Source organism: Pollachius pollachius (assembly GCF_949987615.1).
Source record: "Pollachius pollachius genome assembly, chromosome: 16".
Taxonomy (NCBI): domain Eukaryota; kingdom Metazoa; phylum Chordata; class Actinopteri; order Gadiformes; family Gadidae; genus Pollachius; species Pollachius pollachius.
The window spans coordinates 419,436-442,493 of record NC_136949.1 but is presented as its reverse complement, the minus strand read 5'-3'; the positions used below and the strand labels follow the sequence as shown (position 1 = coordinate 442,493).

The 23,058-nt window shown below is 47.7% G+C and overlaps 3 protein-coding genes across 3 annotated transcripts; 1 reads left to right on the top strand and 2 right to left on the bottom strand.

Moving 5' to 3' along the window:
- Positions 1-6,269, bottom strand: mfsd4b (major facilitator superfamily domain containing 4B). Its single transcript, XM_079754077.1, has 4 exons — positions 5,892-6,269; positions 4,052-4,220; positions 3,626-3,742; positions 1-2,730 (listed from the first exon to the last, which is right to left on the bottom strand). Exons 1-4 carry the CDS (start codon positions 6,138-6,140, stop codon positions 1,490-1,492), a joined length of 1,776 nt encoding a protein of 591 aa, XP_079610203.1. The 5' UTR covers positions 6,141-6,269; the 3' UTR covers positions 1-1,489.
- Positions 6,270-7,553: 1,284 nt separating this feature from the next.
- On the top strand, positions 7,554-13,978 carry LOC307087716 (syntaxin-binding protein 6-like; the record flags this gene model as incomplete). The annotated part of the gene is made up of 6 exons (XM_079753349.1): positions 7,554-7,793; positions 8,591-8,721; positions 9,465-9,801; positions 10,241-10,351; positions 12,499-12,653; positions 13,955-13,978. Exons 1-6 carry the CDS (start codon positions 7,634-7,636, stop codon positions 13,976-13,978), a joined length of 918 nt encoding a protein of 305 aa, XP_079609475.1. The 5' UTR covers positions 7,554-7,633.
- Positions 13,979-18,425: 4,447 nt separating this feature from the next.
- LOC307087860 (gap junction delta-2 protein-like) lies at positions 18,426-22,231 on the bottom strand (the record flags this gene model as incomplete). The annotated part of the gene is made up of 2 exons (XM_079753531.1): positions 18,426-19,239; positions 22,161-22,231. The coding sequence occupies 2 exons, from the start codon at positions 22,229-22,231 to the stop codon at positions 18,426-18,428; spliced, it is 885 nt and encodes a 294-aa protein (XP_079609657.1).
- Between the last annotated feature and the right edge of the window lie 827 nt (positions 22,232-23,058).

Below are 23,058 nucleotides of genomic sequence, written 5' to 3'. Positions count from 1 at the left end.
GGGCCCCCCATTACCTGGGTTCTCCAAACCAGCTGGTGTTGAGGGGCTAGCCGGCCGCTACGTGAAGACGGCCCCTCCCCCCTCGGTGCCAGGACGCTGTCCTCCATCTTACCCTCTCAGTGTGTCCCTGTGTTCATTCTTTGACCCGGAACCTCCTCCCCCCCAGAAGGTCTTCAGGTCAGGACCCTCAGACAACCAGCGGCTCATCTGAGACCAGTCACGTGACATCAGCCATGTGACATCAGCCATGTGGTCAGTTTTGTGCGTTGTCGCCATGTTGTGTGTCCGTTTCTTTGCTTGCTCGCCGCTGACAGCGACGTGTGACCCTGGGAGTTTGAGTGTCTGGATACATTTCTCATTTCACCGCCGTGTTGGACGGACTGGGTGCGGCTGAACGGTGTAAATATCGCCAGCGGTGAGGAGCACAGAACACGGCGTGTTGGGAAAGCTGCTGTTGTCGGACTGTCGGTGTTCCCGGTTGTATTGTGTTGATGACGATTGTCTGGAGCCTGGATTGTACGAGGATGTCAGGTTGGACCTGAAGACTGAGATCGCAACTAACGACTCTGATTGGAACGGAGCTACGAGATTGGATCTGAAGTCTGAGATTGGACATGACTCCGCTGATTTGACTTGAACTCTGAGATGGGGCCTGACTCCTGATTGGACCAGAGGTCTGACTTTGGACCTTAGGCCTCTCTAGTGGAGCAGGACTTTGGGACTGTTGCAATAGTGTACTTGGATCGTTTTATGTCACAAAGAGTATTATCGTTTTGTTTTTTAATGCATTTCTCTGTGGGGAACTGGTGCGTGGTAACCATAGTGATAACCATTCTAGAATGTCCCTTTCCCGCCAAGCAGCAGATCTGTGTATTTGTATAAATGTAAAAAAAAAAAGAAGCCTGTTTTCAGCTGTTTTTAATGCACATTGCTGTGGGTGAACCTGTGAGATTGGTATAATAAAAAATAATCAATGTAACAATGAATTCTTTCCAGGAATTAAGTCCTCCGAAAACTAAGACACTGAACTATGCCGATATGATCACAGTACTTTACAGTTAACAGCATTGAAACATTCTCGTTCTAATAAATACACTCAACCATCACACACACGGGGCGGGGTCCTCCTGGTCCTCTAGGGCCCTGGTGGTGGGGGTCCGGATCCTGCAGGAAGGGACCTGAAGACCTGGACCAGTAGGAGAGGTCCTCAAGGTCTGGACCTGGTCCTGGTCCTCAAAGTCTGGTCCTGGTCCTCAAGGTCTGGACCTGGTCTTGGTGCTGGTCATCCTGGTCCTGGTCCTCTAGGTCCTGGTCCTGGTCCTGGTCCTGGTTCTGGTCCTGGTCTTCTAGGTCAGGTCCTGGTCCTGGTCCTGGTCCAGGTCTTCTAGGTCTGGTCCTGGTCCTGGGACATGACCGGTAAACAGGAAGTGACGTCGATGTCAGGTAAACAGGAAGTGGCTGTGTTCTTGGGGCGGCGCGGGGCTCCGGTCTAGTCCCTCTTCTCGCGGGCGGGGGAGGGCAGCTTCAGGCGACGCGGGGACGAGTCCGGGAGCTGCGGCGCCGTGTCCGAGTAGGACGCGGGGCCCGAGGGCGGAGACTTCGCCGCGTGGGGGGGAGGCGAGGTAACGAGGCTAGGGGCGTCGTCCATCTCGATGACCTCAAAGTCTGCGTCGTTCCACTGGTCCGCCTCCGTCCCCTCCTCCTCCTCCTCCTCTTCCTCGTTGGGAGCGGAGTCCAGCAGCGCCTGGCGGTCCTCGCGGTCCTGGGCGTCGTGGCGCCGCCGCCCACCGCGGGGTTTCCCCCCCGGCGCGGCGGGGGCGGTGGCCAGCTTGTACATGACGGGGAACAGCGTGGAGGTGACGACGGCGGCCATCAGCGTGAGGTACATGAGGAGGGGCGTGTCCACCGAGCGCTGCAGCAGCAGGCCCAGGGCGGCGGGGAGCACCATCTCGCCCAGCGCCGCGCCCACCACGAAGCCCGCCGCCGAGCGGCCCGACACGGCCGTGTACTGCTCCACCCACGACACGCCGCTGGGGAAGGTGGTGGCCATGGAGGCGCCGTAGCAGGCGGAGCAGGCCCACAGCACGGCCGGCGTGCGGCTGAACAGGCAGAGCAGCAGGGAGGACAGGGTGCACCCCACCAGGCTGACCAGGATCAGAGCCCCCGGGGGAAGGCGGGCGGCCAGCAGGATGGCCAGCCCGCGGCAGGCGGCGAAGGAGCCCCAGAACAGGGAGTTGAGGCCGGCGGCCTGCCGGGGCGTCATGCCCACGTAGTCCTTGGCGTAGGTGAAGATGAATGAGCCGTACGCCACCTCCGAGCCCACGTACCAGAAGAAGAAGAAGGACAGCATGATGACGAGGGCGGTGTGGTGGCGGGCCAGCCCCCGGGCGGCCACGGGGGGGGAGGCTGGGGCGCCGGCCCCCCCGCAGAGGAGGAGCAGGAGGAAGAGGAGCGAGGTGAGGAGGACGAAGCAGCCGATGATGACGTACGCCCACATGGAGCTCATGGAGTGCATGATGGGATGGGAGAAGGGCGCCGTGGCAACGGGAGCCAAGGCGGCGCTGGCGTTGGCGTTGGGGGGCGGGGTCAGGGGCGAGGGGGCGTCGGCCACGATCAGCAGCTTGGCGAGGACGGGCGAGACGAAGGCCCCGGCGGCGAAGCTGAAGTGAAGCGCCTGCATGTGCGGGCCGGCCCCGTCGCCCCAGGTCTGCAGCACCAGCACGTTACCACCTGCAGGGGGCGCCAGAGCGTCTGAGATTAGGTTCAGGGGCGAACTGCGTTTGTTGTGCAGCGGACACTGTTTTTTTCCGCACTTTAATAATGAAAACCCTGGAAACGCATTCATAAGCATGCTCATTCAATACAGTTTGTAATGTATCAGCATGCTAATTAAATACAGTTGGTATTTTATTTGACATTTTTCTCACATGCACATTCATGTGCATTAAATGCACATGAGTGTGCACACGAATACAAATATACCAATAAATGAATCCTATCCTTAGTATGTGGTCTCCACATACTGTAGCTACAGAGCAGATACTGGTAGATGGTCAGCCAAAGTTTTAGTAATAGTTGGCAGTTATTCATTCATGAACTCAAGTAAAACTACACCAGTGTTGCACTGGTGTAGTTTTATTGCACTCAATCTGCCCTGCAGGCTGTCGGTTCGCTCTGATATTCCAACACGCGGTTCCTCTATCATGTCAGCTATTCCAGTACAAAAATGAACTTTTTACACAATATTTGGTTCACCAGTCCTATCGACAACAGAGACAGGATGTGGGATTAACATCTACCACAAAGCTAATGGAACTGTTGTTACTTAACAGAGTGATAAAGATATGATGGTTCTATAAAGACTACAAAGCAGACAGAATGAAGGACATGTGTTGGTTCTTTAGGACTAAATAGCAGACAGACGTGTGATCTTTGTATGAAGGTGTGGTTGTTCTTTAGGACTAAATAGCAGACGTGTGATCTTTGTATAAAGGTGTCTTGGTTCTTTAGGACTAAATAGCAGACAGACGTGTGATCTTTGTATAAAGGTGTGTTGGTTCTTTAGGACTACATAGCAGACGTGTGATCTTTGTATAAAGGTGTGGTGGTTCTCTGAGGACCTTACCAGTGTCCAGGATGCCCATGGATATCCCGATGCTGGACATGAGGCAGGTGAGGACGACCGCCATCTTGCAGAAGGGGATGGCACACATGCCCGCTGCCGTCACCAGCAGAGAGAACCCTGAGGAGATACACAAGAACCCGGTTCACCTGCAGAACCCGGTTCACCTGGAGAACCAAGAACCCTGTTCACCTGGAGAACCAAGAACCCTGTTCACCTGGAGAACCCTGCAGAGAATACAATATATCGTACCAAGGAGGAGGAGGAGGAGGTTATATTGTGAGGAGGAGGAGGAGGAGTTAAAGGAGGAGATATTGTGAGGAGGAGGAGTTAAAGGAGGTTATATTGTGAGGAGGAGGAGTTAAAGGAGGTTATATGGTACCCAGGAGGAGGTTATATTGTGAGGAGGAGGAGGAGGGTATATCGTACCCAGGAGGAGGTGGGGGTTCATGCAGTCGAAGAGCACCCCTCCGATCAGAGAGCCTCCGATGTATCCGGCCGAGCGACCCACGAACACAAAGGAGATGTTGCTGATGTTGCGGTTCAAGTTGTCGGCCAAGTCCTGGAAGGTAGGGCCCAGAACCGAGATACTCATGCCCTGGAATCAAACAGAGACGCGGCCTACGTTATTCAGAACATGTCTACGTTATTCAGAACACATCTACGTTATTTAGAACACGGCCTACGTTATTCAGAACACGGCCTACATTATTCAGAACACGGCCTACGTTATTGAGAACACGGCCTACGTTATTGAGAACACGGCCTACGTTATTGAGAACACGGCCTACGTTATTGAGAACACGTCTACGTTATTCAGAACACGGTCTACGTTATTGAGAACACGGCCTACGTTATTGAGAACACGTCTACGTTATTCAGAACACGGCCTACGTTATTCAGAACACGGCCTACGTTATTCAGAACACGGCCTACGTTATTCAGAACACGGTCTAAGTTATTCAGAACACGGTCTACGTTATTCAGAACACGGTCTACGTTATTCAGAACACGGTCTACGTTATTCAGAAGACGTCTACGTTATTGAGAACACGGCCTACGTTATTCAGAACACGGTCTACGTTATTCAGAACACGGTCTACGTTATTCAGAACACGGTCTACGTTATTGAGAACACGTCTACGTTATTCAGAACACGGACTACGTTATTCAGAACACGGTCTACGTTATTGAGAACACGGCCTACGTTATTCAGAACACGTCTACGTTATTGAGAACACGTCTACGTTATTCAGAACACGGCCTACGTTATTCAGAACACGGCCTACGTTATTCAGAACACGGCCTACGTTATTCAGAACACGATCTACGTTATTCAGAACACGGTCTACGTTATTCAGAAGACGTCTACGTTATTGAGAACACGGCCTACGTTATTCAGAACACGGTCTACGTTATTCAGAACACGGTCTACGTTATTCAGAACACGGTCTACGTTATTCAGAACACGGTCTACGTTATCACCATAGAAGAGGTTCAAATCCTCCACCCTGTTCACTGAGATTCCCAAGCGGCCTTGGGCATCAACTGCAATGTAAACATGTTTGTTTAGTGACCAAAGAAGGTGCAGAACAATCCCTCCTCAGTTAGATTCAGATATCATATTTAAAAGAAAGCAGTTGGAAACTTGTTGTAAAGCCTGCTGCTCTGGGTTCTCCCATTCCAGTGAAACCAGATACCAAGCCTGTTTACATCTCGGTATGTGGCCTGATCCACATGCTGAGCGGAGTACAGTAGTGTAGTGTAACTTTATAAATATTGGTTTACTCATGGTGGTAAGAAAACTGAGTGAGTGACTCAGAGAATCCATGGAGGTTGGTTGGAGGGACAGAGCCACAAATCAGACCATGTGTTTAATGATGACATGTGTGTGTGTGCCGTGTGTTTAATGATGACACGTGTGTGTGTGTGTGTTTAATGATGACATTAATTATTAACCAGACCTACTAGTGTAGCTCGGGTTGTAGGCTTAGATTGGGCTGGTAGTTAGTCTAGTTAGGGTTATTAGGTTAAGTTACATCTAGTACTATCGGTTAGTGTATTTCAGGTTTTAGGGTTAGGTTAGGTCTTTAGGGTTAGTAGTTAGTCTGTAAGGATTACAGGCTTGGGTTAGGTCTAGTAGTCAGTGTAGTTCGTGTTGAAAGGTTAGTAGTTAGTCTAGTAAGGGTTATTGGTAAGTCTAGTAAGAGTTAAAGGCTTGGGTTAGGTCTAGTAGTCAGTGTAGTCTGGGTTGAAGGGCGATATTTACCAGTCCCAGGAAGGAGGCGCACAGCGCCAGCGTGACGGACCACCTCCTGCAGCCCTCGGAACCCGACGCGACCCGGACCCGCTCCGAGCCGGGCTTCGGAGCCCTGGACGCGGCTTTAAGGACGCTCTTCAGTCCGCTCCGGGAGTCGCTCCTCTGGTCGAACACGGTGTCTTCCTCCTGCTCGTCGTTATCTCCTTCCTCCTCCATGCTGGCGAAGCGGACGTGTTTCTTCTTGACGGAGGCGGACATCACGGAGGAGGACAGGTCGACCCGCGGGGGGGAGACGAGGGGTTAAGGACACGGATGTATTTAAAACCAGGTCCGGTTATGGAGCTATTCCTCAAAGCGGAGGATGGACGCTAACGTGTTGTCAAATAATGTCACGTGACGCGCTCAACTGACGTATTGAAGGTACACAGGAAGTGCGGCTCGCGACGTCAGACACCTGGGAACACCTCCAGCTTACGAGGATAATATCATTATATTTTACCGCTTATATAGAATAATATAAGCCTACTAATACCATAGCTATTAATATGATCACAGTAGCATCTATTATTTATAATAACGCTGTGGTATATATTACCGATAATATAGATAGCTACTATTACACTATATATTTATTATTAATAATAATACAAATAAAATATAGTATATATTAGAGTTTATACAGAATAATATGGGCATACTATTAATATACTATTATAATATGTTAATAGTATATGAAAATATGACCGGTAATATTTAATCATATCTACTACGTTTATGTATATTAATTTAATAATAACGTGTTATGTATTACAGTTTATGTATTAATATAGGTATACTATTAATATACTGTATGTTAATGAAAATGTCATATATTACCCGTAATATACAGTAATATTAGCCTACTAGCATACATAGTATATTAATAGGCTTTATGCCAACCCTCTTTTAACCCTAATTAACCTCTACAACCGAGAGGTACTAACCCTAACTAACCTCTACAACCGAGGGGTTGGCCTACTTACCCTAACTAACCTCTACAAACGAAGGGTTGTCCTACTAACCACGACTGAACCCTGTCATAGGAGAAGGGGGAGTGAGCCCACTGCGACTGCGCAGCGAGGCTCTCTGGGAGGTTGCAGGATTTGGCAGATTTTAGAAACATTTTATTCATTTAACGTTTTTACTAACACGAAGCACGTCTAACAGGACTACAAAAAACAAATTAATTTTTTTTTTCCAGGAGGATTCTGGATTCTGGATTAAGGTAACTTTTTATTGTTGGAAGTAAGAAGATAGAAAGAAAACATTTATTTATTTATTAAGTCTGTTGTTTTTATAATAAAAAAACCTTTTTCAAAAAAGCTTTTTACTAGAAACAAAACTTCTTTCCTCGGCTTGCAAAATTTTAATAAAAAGTAAAACTAAGAAGGTAAGGATGAGAATAAGATTGAAGGTAAAGTAAGATTTCATACTGTTATTTTTCCTAAATTATGATTACTTTTTTACTTCCACATTTTTATCCTCAATAAATTCTCAATGAGGTGACAAATCACATTTAATAAAATAAATAGCCTACTTGCATTTTAAGGAGGCAACTCCTTCAAAGCATTGAGCCGAAACCTGAACCTTTAATTCCTGCGCTAATTCTTTTTTATAAGTTTTAATATGTTACTTAAGAACAGAAGCAAAGGAAGGCTTTGTGTAGTATAAACCTGGCGACCTCACCCTGATGTATCAACAGAAGCACAACAATGAGCGCTCAGTCCGACATCAACAAGAAGGTCTTCATCCCACGGGGAGAGACGATGCTGGTCGCCGTGGAGGTGAAGAGGAGGCGGAGGACGACAGGGAGGAGGATCCTCCAGCTGTCCACACGAGGGGGAGAATATGCTACCTACCTCTGTCTATCAGGTGAACTCAACCTACCTCTGTCTATCAGGTGAACTCAACCTACCTTTGTCTATCAGGTGAACACAACCTACCTCTGTCTATCAGGTGAACACAACCTTCTTAAGTCTGTCAGGTGAACACAACCTACCTCTGTCTATCAGGTGAACACAACCTACCTCTGTCTATCAGGTGAACACAACCTTCTTAAGTCTGTCAGGTGAACTCAACCTACCTCTGTCTATCAGGTGAACTCAACCTACCTTTGTCTATCAGGTGAACTCAACCTACCTTTGTCTATCAGGTGAACACAACCTACCTCAGGTCTGTCAGGTGAACACAACCTTCTTAAGTCTGTCAGGTGAACACAACCTTCTTAAGTCTGTCAGGTGAACACAACCTTCTTAAGTCAGGTGAACACAACCTTCTTAAGTCTGTCAGGTGAACACAACCTTCTTAAACAGGTGAACACAACCTTCTTATGGTGAACACAACCTTCTTATGTACGAGGCACACAATCTTCTTAGGGTCCCTTCTCAAGGTTCCTTCCCTCTGGCTTTGGGGAACTTCGCCCTAAGTCCATTAGAAGGTCAGGAGTCAGTAACGAACACTGTGGAGACCTTTGAGACCGGAGCTATAAAATGGGATATACATTTAAAAGTGACTTGACCAAAAATCGAGATACTTTCCCAGATTAAGTTTATTAATTGTATTTAAGGATGAAAAGGATGAAAACTGGTCCAAAGAGATGACTGTAACTACTGATACAACTGCTGGGAGAGAGGATTTAATTGGCTGTTGTTTTATTCCCAATTCTCCAGTGACCAATAGGACGCCTCCTCAACTTCTCATCACCAAAGTCAAACAGTTTGCTGGTTCCGCCCCCTTCGTCACAAGGTCACAGTGGGGCGTCGACCAGCTCCGCCAGGTCAATGGAATCGACCCAAATAAGGTCAGGAGGAAGGAAGGATGAAGGATGGTCTGTTGTGATCGTCTTAACCCGAAGAAGGGTTAGGGTTAACCTGTTTTCTAAGGGGGACCTAATCTCCTTAAGCATGATCTAGTACCTTATGAATTGAGCATAGAGGCAGACAGGTATTCCGAAAGAATACCTCCGGAACACAACAGGAGGTATTCCCCCCCCCCCGCAGTTTGGCTGCAGCATGATAGAAGTCCTGGTTCTGAAGTTATGTCTTTGGTAACATGATAAACCTAACCTCGTTCTTATGACGGATAGTCCAGAGTTGTACCTGGTTTTTGGTGATCTCGGATCAGGCAATCCTATTATCTTATAGCAGAACTTTGTTGGGGAGACGACACAGGGCCTGGGCTGGAAAACACAAAACTGCAAGGGTCGGAGTTATGTTTTCTGTATCGTTACCGATATTCTACCAACGAACAACGAATTAGCATGAGTGCATGGGGCTCCCAGGGGATCCACAGTGGCCTGTCTAGAAATATCTATTTAAAACCTTTAGGGACACTTGTTGTCGTTAACTACTGTTAGCCAAGTTTGTATGCACTATTCATGCTCTCACAGATATCCACCTCCAGGAACAAGGTTGGTCGAAACTGATATGAAGTGAAACGCCCGTTCAACCAGATCTGAGCTGGTCTTCCATAAGACTTCAGATATGAATCTTAAGTCTGAGGTGTGGTCGGTAGCACCCTAACCCTGACCGTGCCCTGATGCAGGACTGCCCAGACTTCGACCTGGTCTTTGACAACACCGTGGACCAATGGGTGTGCAGCTCCTCTGCAGAGAAGTGCATCTTCATCCTCATCCTGTACCAGGCCTACAAGACCTACTCCGGAGGTCCTACCGGGCCGCCTGTATGTCTGCCAGCGGGCATTGGGAAGGTGGGGGCGTTGCGCAGGATGAGCCTTGACGCCGGCAGGATCCCGCCGCGCGGGCCAGCCGAGCCCCCAGTGGCGGTAGGACCCAGGGCCAGGACTCTATCGCCCAGGAGGAAGAGCTGCGTTCCCGCCAGAGTGACAGAGTTCATCAACTGTCAACCCAAGCTAACGGGAGGTACGCTAACTAACTCAGAATCTACACTAACTAACTGGGAGTCCATACTAACTCTTCTAACTAGATAAGTATCCAAACTAACTAGCTAAGTTTTCACACTAACTCTTCTTACTAACTCAGTATCAACACTAACCCTTGTAACTAAATATCTTAACATTAACTCTTCTTACAAACTATCTAACCTACTTATTCTTCTGACTAACTCAGTATCAAAACTAAATCTTCTAACTTACTCAGTTTCTACACTACTAACTCTTCTAACTTACTTTGGCTAACTAACCCTTATCCTAACACATTGGATTTTAGAAGTTCTTCTGCTGAGGTCACTGCATCCTTCCCTGTAAAGTCCCTAACTGAGTTTGAACTGCGAACAAAGTTGTTTATTATTTTACCACACTATTACCATCATAATTATTATTATGTTGTATTTACTCTGTTGGTCTCCTGCCAGAGGCCTGTACCATGAACCTGGTCATCTACCGCTTCAAAGCCTTCTTCACCCGCCTGAAGAAGAGGATTCTAGCCAAACGCCCTGCCCCGCGGTCCGGAGGTGAGCTGGTTCTACTGCTGATGTCCGCCGTGCTGTACTAGCCTCGCGCTAACACTTGGAGAAGTAGGAGGTGGTACTAAAAGGACGTTTGGCAGAAGATCGCTAGTTAAACTAGTGGAACTAGTTGAAACTAGTGGAACTAGTTTCAGTACATTCCTCAGTAGTGGTGATAACGTTGCCATTTTCTAAATCCAATAGCTTTCAGTAGCTGAACTCTTTTATTGATTGAGTTGTGTGGTATCATCCACACAAACTACATTTCTGAGCATTTCTGAGGCTCAAGCACCGCAGAGCTTTCTGCTGCAGTCTGAAGATGTTGGCTGTTGTGTCGATGGTGGCTTAAAGAAACACTTCCTTATGATTTCCTTATACCTTCCTTATACCAAACTTTGACCTGATGCTACGACACATAGACACGAAGTGGATGGCAGTTGGCAGTTGAGGAAATTGAACCGGTTTTGTTTCCAGGTGGACTCGCTTCACTTATGATAGAAATGTGAGCTTTACCCTTTTAATAGTATAATCACCTGTCAATCTGGGCTGGCATGATTCAATCTGGCGTGTGAGTTGAAATCTCAGGATATTGTTTAAAAGATTTGTGTAATAAAAACTTGAACTGAACGTTGTACCTGGGTATCTGTTTCACTGAGATAGCGTTGAATAAGCATTAAGTTGGTATTAAAGGTTAGCTTAGCTTGCTACATTTCCCTATGGGTAGATTCTGTGTAGTACAGCTTCATCTATTGTAGAGCACCTGGTGGCTTAGCTCGATACACTTTCCAAATAGCTTGCCCAACACTGCCAAATGGTCTTCAAAGTAAAAGCATTCTGTACCAAAGCGGTCATGATTTTCACAACCAATACAAAATGGAGGAAGTGATTTTCATCAGCTTATTTCATCAGCATCATAGCAGGTCTGGTGATGTTCCCCATCTTCAGGGATGACTAGAACCTGAAACCTAGCCTCGGTTCAGGACTCTCGTCCTTAGTCTCCCTTGTCTCTCTAGTTCCTGCTCTTTTGTCTCTTGTTGCCTTTACTTTGTTGCCACCTCATTATGGGATATAGAAAACCCCATCACGCTCTCCTTTCCATCTCTCCCCCCCCCCCCCCCCCTCCCATCTCTCTCTCTCTCCATCCATCCTTCTCTCCCCTAACCCCCCCATGTCTTAGTGTCTATTGTGCCGCTGGCTTCACCTCTCGGGGAGAATGGCTCCACTATGGGGGTGGTAGAGAGGACACTTTGTTCGTGTGACACAGAGCTTTGTGTTTCTGGATGTCCGGTACTGGTCTCTGGGTCAGCGAGGACAAGATCCAAACCCTGACTGATCCTAAGCACCGCGCACCACCATGCACCACCACCACCCCCACCATCACCCTAACCACCACCACCACCCATCACCCTAACCACCACCCCCACCCCCACCCATCACAGCCACCCCCACCCATCACCCCCACCACCATGCACCACCCCCACCCATCACCCTAACCACCATGCACCACCCCCACCCATCACCCTAACCACCAGGCACCACCCTAACCACCAGGCACCACCCTAACCACCAGGCACCACCCTAACCACCAGGCACCACCCATCACCCTAACCACCAGGCACCACCCTAACCACCAGGCACCAACCTAACCACCAGGCACCACCCATCACCCTAACCACCAGGCACCACCCTAACCACCAGGCACCACCCATCACCCTAACCACCAGGCACCACCCTAACCACCAGGCACCACCCATCACCCTAACCACCAGGCACCACCCATCACCCTAACCACCAGGCACCACCCTAACCACCAGGCACCACCCTAACCACCAGGCACCACCCATCACCCTAACCACCAGGCACCACCCTAACCACCAGGCACCACCCATCACCCTAACCACCAGGCACCACCCTAACCACCAGGCACCACCCTAACCACCAGGCACCACCCATCACCCTAACCACCAGGCACCACCCTAACCACCAGGCACCACCCTAACCACCAGGCACCACCCTAACCACCAGGCACCACCCTAACCACCAGGCACCACCCTAACCACCAGGCACCACCCTAACCACCAGGCACCACCTATTAAACTCTATCAGGCATCCCTGCTTCTGTTTACAGTCGGTTGTTTGTGGTCTTTGTCCAGGTCAGCCAGGACATTTCTCGGGGGGCATCATGAATAATGTAGTGCAGAGGGTGACGGTGTCTGTGGGCGAGCGAGGACAGCGACTAACCCGGGCGGAGGACCAGACGCTGGAGCTAATGCACAAAGCCCAGCAGTTCGCAGACACGGCCCACAAGGTCAGAACCCCCTTATTGTGGGATGAGAACACAAGGTCAGAACCCCCTTATTGTGGGATGAGAACACAAGGTCAGAGCCCCCTTATTGTGGGATGAGAACACAAGGTCAGAACCCCCTTATTGTGGGATGAGAACACAAGGTCAGAACCCCCTTATAGTGGGATGAGAACACAAGGTCAGAACCCCCTTATAGTGGGATGAGAACACAAGGTCAGAACCAGGGTAGGATGGGAAGAACCCTCACATGTTGGTCTCATGGTGGTTGTTTAGTGCCTCACATCATCCAGAAGAGCCGTACCACTGTCCACCTGAGGGGGGATGTAACAAGCTAGGAGTTTAACCAGGCAGGTGGTACGGTCTATCTAATGGTTAGGGTCCCAGGTGGTACGGTCTATCTAATGGTTAGGGTCCCAGGTGGTACGGTCCAAATCTAATGGTTAGGGTCCCAGGTGGTACGGTCCAAATCTAATGGTTAGGGTCCCAGGTGGTACGGTCCACATCTAACACTTTCACCCGATAAATGATCACATCATCTTTCTGAATTGATTATTCTCTAATGCTTGGAAATTTAATGTTGTTTAATAGAGAATGTTGTTGAAACGTTGACAACACACAATAATATCAGAGTTCCTGTGTGTGTGTGTGTGTGTGTGTGTGTGTGTGTGTGCATGCACGCTTGGTTGAAGCCCCAACCAACCTTTGGTTCCTACAGCTGCTTTCTAGTCCGTCCGATATTAAGTTCATGACACAACCGTGATGAAATGCAGCAGTGATGTGATTGGCTCAGGCTGGGGCCTACTTTCTGCCTTTTGATCCCTTACCGTTCTTATTGGTTGGAATAGTCCAGGGAAAACAAACACAATCCCTCGTCGGATAAGGCTTATCTGCTTAAGAGAAAGTGATTGGGATGTTGGGTCCATCGTACAATGCTAACAAGAAGCTTGCATGCTTATCACAATGATGGCGCAAGACAGACAGGAGCCTCATCCCCCCCCCCCCCCCCCCCCCCCCCCCCCCCCCCACTTCAGTCAGGATTAACCTTTGTCTCAAGACCATCAGCCTCAGTCAGTTCCTGCCTGATTGTGGGGGCTTGCCTGATTACATACAATAAGAGGACTGCATGATGCCAAGCTCCTGGAGGCAGCTCTAGCCTCACCGGAGGCTATATGACCTCTAGTGGCTTGAGTTGTAGCTACAGTTACAGCTATATGACCTCTAGTGGCTTGAGTTGTAGCTACAGTTACAGCTATATGACCCCTACTGCTCAACTTGTGTGATGCTGTCTCTATTTCCTTCACCAGCTGAGCCTAAAGTACTCAAAGTGACTTCACCGAAAACCCTGAAGAAGAACCAGGCCTAGCGCTCTGGGAGTTCCTTAAACAACCTGGAGAACCACGACTTGAACCCTTGGAGTTCCTTAACCAGCCTGGAAAAACAGGCCTAGAAGCCTTGGAGTTCCTTAACCAACCTGGAGAACCTAGAGTAGAACCCTGGGAGTTCTTTAACCAACCCGGAGAACCATAACTAGAACCCTGGGAGTTCCTTAACCAACCTGGAGAACCACGACTTGAACCCTTGGAGTTCCTTAACCAGCCTGGAAAAACAGGCCTAGAAGCCTTGGAGTTCCTTAACCAACCTGGAGTAGAACCCTGGGAGTTCCTTAACCAACCCGGAGAACCATAACTAGAACCCTGGGAGTTCCTTAACCAACCCGGAGAACCAGGCCTAGCGTTCTGGGAGTTCCTTAACCAACCCGGAGAACCATAACTAGAACCCTGGGAGTTCCTTAACCAACTGGGAGAACCATAACTAGAACCCTGGGAGTTCCTTAACCAACTGGGAGAACCAGGCCTAGCGCTCGGGAGTTCCTTCACTAAGTGTCCCTTGCTGAGGAGATACAGTATTTGCTGCTGGTTGTAATCATGTCTTGTACTGAACTACTGACTGTATTTCTTGTGTCTGGTATTTAACCACATGTCGTAAAGCCTTATGTTGTCATGTCTGTCTTCAATGTTTGGAGTCTCCTTATGCTGCTAGCCTCTCGTATCTGTTTTAATTTTTGTCTGTCTGATGGACTTATGTTCATGTCTACATATTGTCTGCCTTTCATTCATGTATCTGTTATCTGTACTGTCTTGATTACTTTGTTTGTGTGATTAAGATTCTTCTCGGTGTGAGTGGAAAATGACCCTAGGTTCATGTAAAGCATCCTTAATGTAACATGACTTAACAATCCAAACTGCCCTTAAAACAACACACAATACATTGTGTGTTTGAATAAACTGTTTAAAAGTTCCCTAAGAGCTGTTGTGTCGCTTTGAATTATATTTTTAAATGTATGTCTCTGATATGACTTTACACACCCTCACCACCAGAGAGCGTCAAATGGCCATCTGGCCAACAGCAACACGCATCATTGTGACGTTGTTATAGGGGCGGACGTCACGATTTTGTTAAAACATTGGCAGAAGATGGTGCGAAGAGATAAGGGAAATATTTAACTTTGCACATGAATATATTTGTAATAAAATTCACACAAAAGACGGATGAAAGGCCGTGGACTAGAAATGTTTAAAAAGATTGCTTCCAGTAGTTGACATACAAACAAAGGCAGAAATTAATAAAGTAAAAGCTTGATTTCTTTTTTACATAAGTAAGCATTACAGGGGTTATTCACAACAGAACAACAGAGTGTGGACAGAAGACAAATGACAGCAAAACAACGGCAAAAACAGTTAGACACGAGCCAGAAGACTGAATGACATTAATGATGATGTTGAAGAACCAAAAGGGTCTTGAAACGTTTTTGTACCTTTCGGTTTGAAAGTTACTTCATTTGTCTTTAAGTAGCCCCCACTTACGTGAATCAAAGTAGCAGTAAGCTTCTAAATGTAGATGATTAGATTACACTCGATTACAGATAAGGTTATATGGAGAATTACATCATGGGTTCACCCAGAACTGTCATCTGTGATAAAAAAAATCATACTAGAAATGTAGATTTATAGCCTATATAATGATATAGCGTTGTGATAACCTTATATCAATATATAATAACAATTAGATCGATATTCAAATGTGATATCACTAAATGAGGTAGGCCATGTAGCCTTCTGTTACAGTTATTCTTGCATTGGATGGCTGAGTTTGAAATAGGACCGAGATTCAGCTCTTGTTCCTCGTCTCTTATTGCTGGCCCCAGGGAGGTCAAAGACATAGACCAGGGCTATACCACTATTCAATCAGATAGAACAGTAGCATATCTAACTTCTGCTATTAGAGTCTGCTGATAGATATATAGTCCTGAATCGTAACTAATAACTTCACCTTCTGTTGCATGCTAAAGGACTTTATTGTATGGCCTAGTGTTCATTTAAAACAACCAAGACGACATACCCCTTTAAACATTTGATGCAGGACCTGTGATTATATTTTTGATATGGAATGGTCTTCAGTTCCAGCCTCCAGAAAACAGTGAAGAAGCGATGTTCCAATAATTCAGTATTCCTGACCCATCTGATGGTGAGCCACTGGGTGGCGCTGTGTTGAGGTCGGATTGAGCTAGGATTTTACGTGGATGGTCCTCCTGTTTGGTAAAAGGTACAATGTGAAGGAAAGACGTGCCAGCAACTGATGATACATTTATGGCAAAAAATGTAGGCAACAGTTCATAACATTCCTGGGTGGAATCCCAATGATCCTCACTATCTCCTTACACCAAACAAACCCTGAATAAAGTCCTGGTTTACCTTTGGTTCATCCAACTCCAAAGGTCGATGTGTGGCGGTGGGCTCACCATCATCCGCCCTGAAACACCAGAGTTCCTGAAGTTTACCCGAGTCATAGGTTAGTAAACCCTGCGCGTAACGCTGGTCCGTGTCCAGCGGAGGGTTTTACCGGTGATGAGGCGACATGGCCCGGGTCCGCCCCTTCCACCGCCTGAGCCGATTTACCCGACACCTGGCCCTCCCCCACCTATCAACTCAACTGCTCTGCGACGCTTTCACCTCCTCACTCTGTGATCGAGTGAGTCAACGCTGAGTCAACGTTCATTTTTGATCCTAACCATCATGGACACCCAGCCTTCCAAACTCGCCTCTTGCATGATGCCGTGCATGAGATATCATCAATCAATCCAGTTGATTATTAGGTCCACCCATCAAATAGGTGGTATAGATTGCGGCAGCAGAGGGATGGAGACAGAGTCGTCTGCCCCAGCTTATCATGCGGGAGCGTAATGGAGACACAACAGGGCGGTTTATCCAGTGTGAGGGGCAGTTTATGGGGTCAATAAGAAAATAACTCTCGATCAATGTCAACAATAGCATATTATCAAATGCTACCAGTTAATCAAAGCATTACAGCATTAGTAGGTGGCATTTGCACGGTAAACCCATTACTGCCCAATGTAAATAAACCACCAAGCTTCTACATTGAATCCCTTCCCAGAAGATTTAGTTGGAGCTAATCCACCTGCAGCCATCGACCAAAAGGGGCTTTACCCAATATTGATGTTCTCCTTGAGTAGCTCATTATGGTTAGGTTTTATTTGATGTATTTTTACTCTTATCGTACCATAGTTATTCAATGGTATTTTCCTATGTGATTCTTACTAAGAATAACCCAAGCTTCCTTTAAGCTTCACGTCTTTCAGGTTAAATCACTTAAATCAACAGTTTGACACCCATTTTATTGCGGACACCTTCATTGGAAATACAAGATGGCAGCACCGCATGATCATGAGAAATAAACACAGTATTTCATATAAGACACAGTAATTCAGTAGATCGGGGAACACAGACGTTTATACCTCAGTGTGTTTCAACGTGTGTATGTGCTATACGTATTATGTATCAAACACACGCGTTGAAATAAGTGGCGTGGTACTATTGTACAAAACACACGCACAGTCAAAATGGTGCCACGGCTTGACCAAGACACTCAGCGCTCACTGGAGCCGTGGTTAAGGTCGGAGGTTAACTCTTATGCAACCAATCAGTGGGGAGACGAGACGTGACGGCGTGGTTTAGCGCCTGGCAGCCCCCATCGCTCCTCCTGTCCCTTGGAATGTTTCCTCGATGTCTGTTTGGCCTCTTAGTGCAAAGTCAAGATGGACAACCGAGGACAAGATTAAAACAGACATAATGAACTACGATTTAACATCGGACGTGAAGGTCCTCATTTAAATAAGCACTTTATACTTCTTCCCTTTATACGGCATCTCCCCATCATGGAGTGACCAAAGACAAGTTCATAGTATTTCTATTGAAATACTATGAATTAAAATAACAAGATAATAAGAGAAGGTTTCACAGGTGCTAAAACACGATCTCGAAGATGAATAGTAGAAGTTAGAATTTTCTTTTGGTGCTCTTGGGCGACGCCTTTGACGACGATCAGCTGTCGTTTTTCCCAGATACCAAGTGCCTGGACACCGGCTGACCCCAGCTCCTGACAGTCACGACACTGCAGGACGTCTTTCATCGGTGGGCCATAGGCTCCACCCCCTTGGTGTTAGCTGCGGCGCTAGATAGTGACCAAACTGGCATTTATTTACAAGACCATCTTTGTAAGTTCCTTTCCCTGCAGTTCCAAGATAAGGACATAGGTGAAGGAAATATTCACTTATGATCCAGAGCTCCTGGGATCGATAGCTCTCAGGTAAAGAGCTCTCAGGTCTAGAGCTGTTCAGATCTAAATATGCTTGGATCGAGAGCTGTCCAGATCTAGATCTTCCCAGGTCTCGACCGCTCAACCCTCCGGTGAAGTCGGTCAGACGTAGGCGGAGTCACTGGACTGGATGTGTCCGAAGCCGCTCATCTTGGCCGGGTCCTTCTTGCGGATCTCGTAGACGGACTTCCTCCGGGCCTGCACGCCCCTCACGGCCTCCTTGATCTTCTTCCAGCCCAGGTGGTTGAGCTCCGCCAGGTTGAAGACCACGCAGACGCCGCTGATGGCGAACATGAAGACCAGGAACACTGTCTTCTCCGTGGGCCGCGAAACATAGCACTCCACGTCCTTGATGCACGGGTACCGGTCGCACTCGTACACCGGGGGCACGTTGAACCCGTACAGGAAGTACTGGCCCACCAGGAAGCCCACCTCCAGCATGTTCCGGAAGACCACCTGGATGATGTAGAAGCGGGAGATGCCCTCCTGCCTCCTCATCTTGGACTGCGTCCTCACGCACTGCCGGGGGAAGGTGTGCGTGTCCGGGTCCGCCTCCTTGTACGAGTTCTCCGAGTTCTGCAGCAGGCCGTTCACCAGGGTGTTCTTCAGCAGGTTGTCGTCCGGCCGGCCCGTCCGGTCCACCGACAGGTACACGCCGGAGAAGCCGCGCTCCTTCTGCTTGGACGACTGGTGGACGGAGTAGGTGATGAAGCAGAGGCTGGGGCAGCACACCATGATGATCTGGAAGACCCAGTACCGGATGTGGGAGATGGGGAAGGCCTGGTCGTAGCAGGCCTGGTTGCAGCCCGGCTGTAGGGTGTTGCACACAAACATCTCCTGTTCGTCATCGTAGACGGTCTCCCCGACGATGGCCACGATCAGGATCCGGAAGATCACCACCACCGTGAGCAGGATCCTACAGAGGAGCGGGAAGACGAGGGGAGGCGATGTGAGAAGAGGCTCAAGGTGAGAGGACACTTAAAATGAGATGATACTGTATTGATTGTATTGATGATACTGTAGTGATCGTATTGATGATAATGTGGACAGCAATAGATCAGGAGGTAGATCGGGTTGGCTGGTAACCGCAAGGATGCTAGTTCGATCCCGAAGTGTCGAGGTGTCCCTGAGCAAGACACCTAACCCTGACTGCTCCAGACGAGCTGGCTGTCGCCTTGAAAGGCTGACCACTGTCGGTGTGTGAATGTGTGCAAAAATGGGTGAATGTCAGGCAATATTGTAAACTGACTCACTGAGGTCATAAAAGATCCCAGAGCACTTATCGCAAAGAGGAGGGGTTTCCCCGGTGTCCTGGCCCAACCAGGCTCATTCAATCTGGCCCCCTAATCATCCTCCTGTAAAATTGGCTGACTCGTTGATTCCCTCACTCTCCACCTCCAGCTGGTGTGTGGTGAGTGTTCTGGCGCAGATTGGCTGCCGTGCATCACCCCAGTGGGTGCTACACACTGGTGGTGGTTAGTGAGGTCCCCCCTTCACTGTAAAGCATCTTTGAGTGGCTAGAAAAGCGCTATACAAATTCAATCCATTATTATTATTATTAAACACTTTGGATAAAATCCAAAGTGCGATATATAAATGCATTCCATTTGCCATCGCAGACAGGGGATTCTGGAGAGGAAACGACAGCTCTACATAGAGCGGTGCTGTGATGTGTCACAGCTTCTACATAGAGCGGTGCTACGATGTCTCACAGCTTCTACATAGAGCGGTGCTACGATGTCTCACAGCTTCTACACAGAGTGGTGCTACGATGTCTCACAGCTTCTACATAGAGCGGTGCTGTGATGTGTCACAGCTTCTACATAGAGCGGTACTGTGATGTGTCACAGCTCTACATAGAGCGGTGCTGTGATGTGACACAGCTCTACATAGAGCAGTGCTGTGATGTGTCACAGCTCTACATAGAGCGGCGCTGTGATGTATAACAGTTCTACATAGAGCGGTGCTGTGGTGGGTGTCACAGCTCTACATAGAGCGGTGCTGTGATGTGTCACAGCTCTACATAGAGCGGTGCTGTGATATATAACAGCTCTACATAGAGCGGTGCTGTGATATATAACGGCTCTACATATAGAGGTGCTGTGATGTGTCACAGCTCTACATAGAGCGGTGCTGTGATGTGTCACAGCTCTACATAGAGGGGTGTTGTGATGTATCACAGCTCTACATAGAGCGGTGTTGTGATGTGACACCGCTCTACATAGAGCGGTGCTGTGATGTCTCACAGCTCATATATGGAGAGGCTAGATCTCTGCTCTGTGGCGATGTTATGCTTCAAATACGGCCTGATTTAATTAGGTACAAAATTAGAAATCAAAGCGTCTAATTGGGAGCTGTTCATCTCAAAATATGACTAGTTATTAACAGTAGATATAAAGAGACTACTTATAGACTACTTATAGTAGAGTAATGACAGTTGATATACACAGTAGATATAAACACTAGCTATAACCAGTAGATATAACCAGTAGATATAAACTGTAGATATAAAATGTAGTTATAAACACTAGCTATAAAAATGATTTGTTAGTAGATTGTTAGAAGTTAGTAGTTAGTAGGGAGCAGTTGGTTAGTCTCCTACCTCCCCAGTAGACTGCTGCTGACACGGTTGTAAACAGTTGTCAGTAGTTCGTAGTTGCAATTAGTAGTTCTTAATATTTAGCATTGGTTCCTAGCTCCCTACCATAGTAGAGTGCTGATGACAGGGTTAGTAGTTAGTGATTAGTATTAAGTAGTGGGTTAGTTCCTACCTCCCTATCATAGTAGAGTAATGACAGGTTAGTAGTTAGTATTTAGTAAACGGTTAGTATCCTACCTCCCTATCATAGTAGAGTAATGACAGGGTTAGTAGTTAGTATTTAGTAAACGGTTAGTATCCTACCTCCATATCATAGTAGAGTAATGACAGGGTTAGTAGTTAGTATTTAGTAATTGATTAGTTCCTAGCTCCCTATCATAGTAGAGTGCTGATGACAGGTTAGTAGTTAGTATTTAGTAATTGGTTAGTTCCTACCTCCCTATCATAGTAGAGTGCTGATGACAGGTTAGTAGTTAGTGATTAGTATTAAGTAGTGGGTTAGTTCCTACCTCCCTATCATAGTAGAGTAATGACAGGTTAGTAGTTATAGTTGGTAAACGGTTAGTATCCTACATCTCTATCATAGTAGAGTAATGACAGGGTTAGTAGTTAGTATTTAGTAAGCTGTTAGTATCCTACCTCCCTATCATAGTAGAGTAATGACAGGGTTAGTAGTTAGTATTTAGTAATTGGTTAGTTCCTAGCTCCCTATCATAGTAGAGTGCTGATGACAGGTTAGTAGTTAGTATTTAGTATTTGGTTAGTTCCTACCTCCCTATCATAGTAGAGTGCTGATGACAGGTTAGTTGTTAGTGATTAGTATTAAGTAGTGGGTTAGTTCCTACCTCCCTATCATGATAGAGTGCTCATGACAGGGTCAGTAGGTACTGGTTAGTAGTTGGTTAGTCTCCTGCCTCCCTATCATAGTAATGACAGGTTAGTAGTTAGTATTTAGTAAACGGTTAGTATCCTACCTCCCTATCATAGTAGAGTAATGACAGGGTTAGTAGTTAGTCTTTAGTAAACGGTTAGTATCCTACCTCCCTATCATAGTAGAGTAATGACAGGGTTAGTAGTTAGTATTTAGTAATCGGTTAGTATCCTACCTCCCTATCATAGTAGAGTAATGACAGGGTTAGTAGTTAGTATTTAGTAAACGGTTAGTATCCTACCTCCCTATCATAGTAGAGTAATGACAGGGTTAGTAGTTAGTATTTAGTAAACGGTTAGTATCCTACCTCCCTATCATAGTAGAGTGCTGTTGAACGGCCGCCTCCAGGAGACGCTCGAGGATGGTCCATTCCCCCATGACGGCTCATCCGTTGCTCCGAGGCCGTCTGAGAACACTGACCCTGACCGCTCAGAACCAAACACTGACCCTGACCGCTCAGAACCAAACACTGACCCTGACCGCTCAAAACCAAACACGGTCCGTCTGAGAACACTGACCCTGACCCCTCAGTACCAAACACGGTTCTCCTCGGTTCTCCGACACCGTCTTAGAACACTCACCCTGACCCTAACACTTCAGAACCAAACACGGTCCTGTTCAGTTCTCCACGGTTCTCCGAGAACGTCTGAGAACCCTCACCCTGACCCTAACCCCTCAGAACCAAAAAGGATCCTGCTCGGTTCTCCTCGGTTATCCGAGACCGTCTGAGAACACTCACCCTGACCCTACCCCCAAAGAACCAAACACGGTCTTGCTCGGTTCTCCACGGTTCTCCTCGGTTCTCCGAGACCGTCTGAGAACACTCACCCTGACCCTCCCTAACCCCGCAGAACCAAACACGGTTCTGCTCGGTTCTCCACGGGCTCGTGTCTCCGGTCGTTGGTCGTTCAGTGATGATCGCGTGCATGTGCGTGTCTGCCTGATGCGCTCCTGTCCGGTTCCTTCTAAGCCGCGAGGAGCGCGTCCGTTACTGCGCGTCACCGCCGGTAAGAGCGCGCGGGGTCACGCGGCGTTTCACTGTTGCGCTCGCGCTAATCCGGCTTTAAATAGGCTCATTTGCGTCACGTGCGGAGGGGTTTGTGCATAGGGGAGACCCGGGCCACGCGCACCAAGGAGTAGGGCGGCTCGCGGTGAGACGACCGATCGATAAATATGTATCAAAAGATGGAAGGCAAAATTGGTGA